Source organism: Gracilinanus agilis, chromosome 6, assembly GCF_016433145.1.
Source record: "Gracilinanus agilis isolate LMUSP501 chromosome 6, AgileGrace, whole genome shotgun sequence".
Classification (NCBI taxonomy): Eukaryota; Metazoa; Chordata; class Mammalia; order Didelphimorphia; family Didelphidae; genus Gracilinanus; species Gracilinanus agilis.
In genome coordinates this window covers 129,445,586-129,451,585 of record NC_058135.1, presented here as the reverse complement: position 1 = coordinate 129,451,585, position 6,000 = coordinate 129,445,586, and the positions used below count along the sequence as shown (strand labels likewise).

Genomic DNA, 6,000 nt, shown 5'->3' with positions numbered 1-6,000 from the left:
ATATATATATATATATATATATATATATACTTTTACAAATATAAGGATCCTTGAAGCCCTGAAACAGTCATGCAAATCATAGATCTGAGAAAGACCTCATCTAATTAGAAATCTTTACTCTTATAATAGAATTATCCTTCTAGTACTGGACTAGAAGTTACCCATTCTAGGCCCAGTTTCCTCATCTGTAAAATTGGGTAATACTAGCCCCTACCTTGCAGGGTTGCTACAAAGATAAAACAAGATAATGCTTATAAAGCTTTTTTTCAGACTTTAAAGCATCATATAAATGTTAGTCATCATCATTATCATAATTATGATTAATATGATAGGGACAGAGAAGGGAATAGTGGATAGAGAGCTGGACTTAGGAGTCAGGAAGACCTAAGTTCAAATCCTGCCTTCTTGTTTAGTTATTTTTAGTTCAGTTTTGACACTTTATGACTGCTTTTTTGGGTTTTCTTGTCCAAGATACTAGAATCATTTGTCATGTTTAGTTATTTGTTTGTTTATTAGTTATTTGTTTGTTTAGTTATTTTTAGTTCAGTTTTGACACTTTATGACTGCTTTTTTTGGGTTTTCCTTGTCCAAGATACTAGAATCATTTGTCATTTCCTTCTCCAGCTCATTTTATAGATGAGGAAACTGGGGAAACTGAGGTTAAGTGACTTGCTCAGAGTCACACAACTTGGAAATGTCTGAGGCCAGATTTGAACTCAGGTTTTCTTGACTCTCAGCCTGGCATTCTATTCATTGGCCACCTACAATCCTGTCTTGGACCCATTAATCACTTGACACTGTGCAAGTCTTAGAATTTCTTAGGGCCTTGGTTTCTTCTTCTATAAAATGAGCAAGTTGGGTTAGATGGCCTCCAAGATTCCTTCCAGTTATAGATCTTAAATCCTATGATTCCCATGACCCTCTGATCTGTGTAGGTGACTCATGTTGACAATCTGAAGCCATTTCTGCCTTAGTGGAGAATTCAATGAGTTTCCAGTCTTTCTTGAGCCTAATTCATTTGCTCTGGGCCAACCTTCTTGTGATAATCCTCTGGTGTTCATTTAGGTTGGTTCCTGAATGATAGAGACACATAGCCAATTGCTGGACCCATACTCAAGGTCTTTCCATCTTGGGAGGACCTATCAACTTACTACTGTGTTTCCATAGCATCTGAGAGACTAGACTTGCTGATTCAGCATAGAAGTGGGGCTGTAGGGGGGGTTTCCAAAATAACATCTCAATTAAAGAGAGGGCTAGGTGGATTTGGAGTTAGGAAGACTCAAATTTAAATTCTGCCTTAGACACTTGCTGTGTAACCCTGAAAAGATAATTTAACCTCAATTTGCCTTAGTTTTCCTCTCCTGTCATATAAATGGGATGACCTCTAAGGTCTCTTCTAGTTCTAAATGTAGGCTACTATAAAAATCTGAGCTCAGTTTACTTTTCACCTGATGGGGACAATGTGACAGGGAATCCCTTCAAACCAAGCGTGTTTGGTGAGTGATCCACTCCCATAAACTTACCATCATCAGCATCTTTCAGGATAACAACTTTGGTGCTGGGATAGCTGACACCAACTTGGCCACCCATTGGCATGCTCAGTGTTACACTGAAGGTCTCCTCTTCTTCATAAAGGGAATCGTCAATGATTATAACTCGGCATGTTTCCTCAGTTTTGTTCTTATCAAAAAGGATGATGCTATTGTGGTCTTCAGGGCGGGAGATGTAGTCAGAGTAAGATAAGACAGTGGAAGGAATTGTGCCTGAAGCAGTACCTGGATGAGTAAGAAAGACCACAAGTCAAGATGCACAAGATGTAGAATTCCCAACTTTTAAGTTTATTTATTTATTTTTTTGCAAACTATATTTTCCAGCTGAGTGACATCTCTGCTAGAAAGCAAACACACCTGAAGGTTTTTTGTATGTGATCTAAAATTCTATATACTTCAGGTAAGAAGGCTTTAGAAATAATTCTGATGGATGGGCTTAGTCTTCAAAGCAAGGTTTCACCCACATCACAATGGTGATGATAAAGTATTCACATGGCATCTTGCGGTTTCTACTGCATTTTCCTTATGATAACTCTCTAATTATACAAAATCAACTGTGATCCAATTGTGTGTAAAATTAAAACTGAATTGGGATGCTTTTGGAGAAACAGTTCCCTCTTTGTCCCCCAAGAACAGTTTGATTTAAAAACTATAAAACTGTCTCTCTGTGAAACTGGGTTGGTTCTTTGTCTAGATCTTTTGCAGGCAGAGTGGCCACCTGCTCCTTATTTATCTGTAAACAAGGACTCTCTTGGGTGATAAAATCAGCTCTAGCCACCATGTTGGGAAGTGTCCATTGTGCAGCCATTCTAGCAGCTGTGTGTGGAGTCTCTTGGCATCTCTGGGACACACTCCTTCCTGTGAGGAAGGAGTTCTGGTCTCTGATTCCACTTCTTGTGTGACAGTTCTCCAATCAGAGGTGTCCTGGGGAGGAACTGAGATATGATGTCAGAAAGGACATTGACATGCAAGGAAATGTCAAGCCACTATAGTATCTTTGCCAAGAAAACTATAAATGGGTTCACAGAATCAGACACAAATAAATGACTTAACAACACCATATGCCAGGTACTTTGCTAAGCACTTTCTAAATATTATCTAAATATTATTTGATTCTTATAATATCCCTTGGTTTCAAATGCTGCCTCTGTCCTTAATGCCTATGTGACCTTGGACAAATCATTTCCCCTCTCTGGACACGGATGCCTTCATTTGTAAAATAAAAAAGCTGCACTAGATTTCTTACAACCCTCCCCATTCCTAGCTTCCCTATTACTGTAAAAGGCAACACAATCCTCCTCGTCCCTTAGGCTCACAACTTAGGAGTCATCTTGGATTCCTTGCCATATCCAAGCTATTGCCAAGCCTGGTGATTTCACCTTTGCAGCATCTCTCAAATATACCCTATTCTCTCCTCTGACATGACTGCTACTTTGGTGCAGACCCTCTTCACCTCATGCCTGGACTATTGTAATAGCTGCTGATGACTCTGCCTGCCTCAAGTCTTTTCTCACTCTAATCCATCCTCCTTTTAGCCACCAAAAAAATTTTCCTAAAATGTAGTCTAACCAGTCTAACCATGTCACCACCCTACTCAATACACTCCAGTGCCTTTTATTGCTCCCAGCAAATACAAAGAACCTGGTTGAGCATTCAAAGTCCTTAATTACCTAACCCTTTCCTACCTTTCCCCTCTTTTTACATCTCACCTTCCTTTGATTCAGTGATACTGGCCTCTTGGCTATTCCATGAGCAAGACACTCCATATTTCAGCTCTAGACATTCTCTCTGGCTGTCGTCCATACTCTGCTTCAACTAGTCACCTCTCTAGATTCCTTTGAGCCCTAATTAAAATCCTACCATCTATAGGGAGCCTTCCCTATTCCTTCTTAATTCCAGTGCCTTCTCTCTATTAATTATCCCTTATTTATCTTGCATATGGGTTGCTTTGTACATACTTGTTTGCATGTTGTCTCCCCACATTAGATTGTAAGCTTTTTGAGGGCAGGGATTGTCTTTTGCCTCTTTTTGTATTGAAAGTATTGAGCACAGTGCCTAGCACATAGCAGGAATTTAATAAATGTTTGTTGAATCAAACTGAAACATTCTATATGTTATAAATGGTGTTTCCTATTACACCACTCCTAAGAAAGACCAGATGAGAACAAAGATGCCAAGGTAGTATACAAACTACTAACTTTGGAGTCAGAAGAAGTGGGTTCAAATCTCAGTTCCACCATTTTCAAGCTGTGTGGTTTTGGGCAACACCCTTCACCTCACTAGACCACAGGTTCTTCAGTATAAATCAATCAATCGACAAGCATTTAAATGGTTATTATGTGTCATGACCTGTACTAGAGACTATACAAAGACAATACAAATGGCCCTTGTTTACAAGAAGCTTATATTCTTTTTTTAAAAACCCTTAACTTCTGTGTATTGGCTCCTATGTAGAAGAGCGGTAAGGGTGGGCAATGGGGGTCAAGTGACTTGCCCAGGGTCAAACAGCTGGGAAGTGTCTGAGGCCAGATTTGAACCCAGGACCTCCCATCTCTAGGCCTGGCTCTCAATCCACTGAGCTACCCAGCTTCCCCAAGAAGATTATATTCTAATAAGAGAGATGATTGGCACTTTTATAGGCATGTCTACATCTATACCCATTGATATATTTATATAACACATGCAAAAATGTATTTATAAATCTGCTTGTCTATATTCAGAGATAACATTGCTGACAGTATTCTTAGCATCCAGGTATATAAGTGAGATGTTAAAGGCTTTTATCAGATCAGAAAAGTGCTCAACTAAGACTTGGTAATTAAGGGGATGCCAGTAATTAAGGGGGTCCAGTCTGGTTCATAAATAGACTTTTGTGTGATAGGATCACAGAATGTTAAAGGGGGAAGGAACCCCAGAGATTACAGGTTAGTAGGCTTTAACATTGGAGGGGATCTTAAAGAAATCTATGCAAACCCCCTCATTTTGCAAATTGTTTTTTCCCAAAACTCATCCCTCTTCCACACTTCCCTTCCCCAAACCTGAGAGCCACAATGATAGCAATATAATAGGCTTGACAAGAAATGACATCGGGGAGTGTGTGTGTGTGTGTGTGTGTGTGCGCGTGCGCATGTGTCTGTTTGTGTTTGTGTACAGTACAACTTAAAATTTAAAAGGACCTGTTTTACTTGGTTCAGGAAAATTAGTCAATCCATTCTTTGAGACCATACTCTATCATATTATAAGGATAGAGAGCATAAGAGCAAGATCTGGAAAAGATATGGAGCCAGGAAAGATTCTGGAATTCTGGAGAAGTGATTGGGCTGTCTTCTAACAGATAGTTAAGCTAGAGGCTGAGTCTGAGTCTTGTCTCTTGGAGTGGACTTAGTGAGCTTGGCTTCTTTCCTGTGGCTTTCCTTCTACTATATCTTCACATCCTGCCTGGACCTATTTTATCCTGTTTTCTGCTGGCTGAGTGATGCATCTACAGAGCTGCTTGAACCATTTAAGACATCTGTTCATGAGAACCTCTCCCTGAGTCCTGTTCCTGCTTAGCTTCCAACCTTAATACCTCTATAACCATCCAAGGGGGGATTTGGGTTGGTGGAGTTTATTTATATTAGGGACTGGGACTTCAGGCAGATAGTTAAAGGACAGTGTAGCTAAAATCTCTCTGGAGGCTTCCCATGAGAGCACAACTGTAGATCTATTGGGGAGGGTTAGTTAGTGAATATTAGATAAGGTTATCCAAATTCCCTTTCCTACCTTCCCTTACTTTAATAAACCAAACCATCCCTGTGTTTGCTACCTCTGCTTGGACTGTATTTGTTAGCTTGTCACCTATATCCTGTTGGCCTTCCAAAAACCTGTGTTATCTTCTGTTACTGGCCCTGAGTAACCATTAAGACCCATTCCTTGAACCTACCAGTGTCCCATTCATACCACCCTGGTATTTCAGTTACTTATTTCAATCATGACACTCTTTTCTCAACAGAACTCTCTCTGTGGGGAAGTTTTCTGGGCAGAAGATAGTAATGAAAGTTTGGTTGGAAAGAGGCAAAAAGAAAAATCATTTGATTGGTTTTGGATAAGGACACAACCAGGCTAAGGTTCTACAAGGGTAGGTCAATGGCTAGAGGGAAAATGTCCAGAGAGTAAGATTAGGTGACATGCTCCAGAGAGACAAATCTCTGTTGGTCTGTATGATTTTCTGTTTCAGTGTACAAGAAAAGAAGGATCAGGATGGGTGGGTGGGGAGAAGGAGCTTTAAGCTTTGAACAGATCCCTGATTAAGGAACAAATGACCTTTTGCAATCCTGAGTTTTAAATGGTTCCTGCCAGCTGCTCTGGTTTTCTGATGGCACCATAAAGTACTTGAGGGGAACAGAAGACTTGAAAGGATTTTCAGAACTGGGAATAGAAGGGTAGGAAGACAGCCTATAAAGTGAAGAAT

The 6,000-nt window shown here is 40.0% G+C and overlaps 1 protein-coding gene across 1 annotated transcript in view; it reads right to left on the bottom strand.

Annotated features, from left to right (window-relative positions):
- FREM3 (FRAS1 related extracellular matrix 3) overlaps positions 1–6,000 on the bottom strand; it is a 128,812-nt gene that overhangs the window by 61,772 nt on the left and 61,040 nt on the right. The window contains exon 5 of the mRNA XM_044681702.1: positions 1,524–1,775. Within this exon, the coding sequence (XP_044537637.1) occupies positions 1,524–1,775 (252 nt within the window). The remainder of the gene's footprint in view (positions 1–1,523; positions 1,776–6,000) is intronic.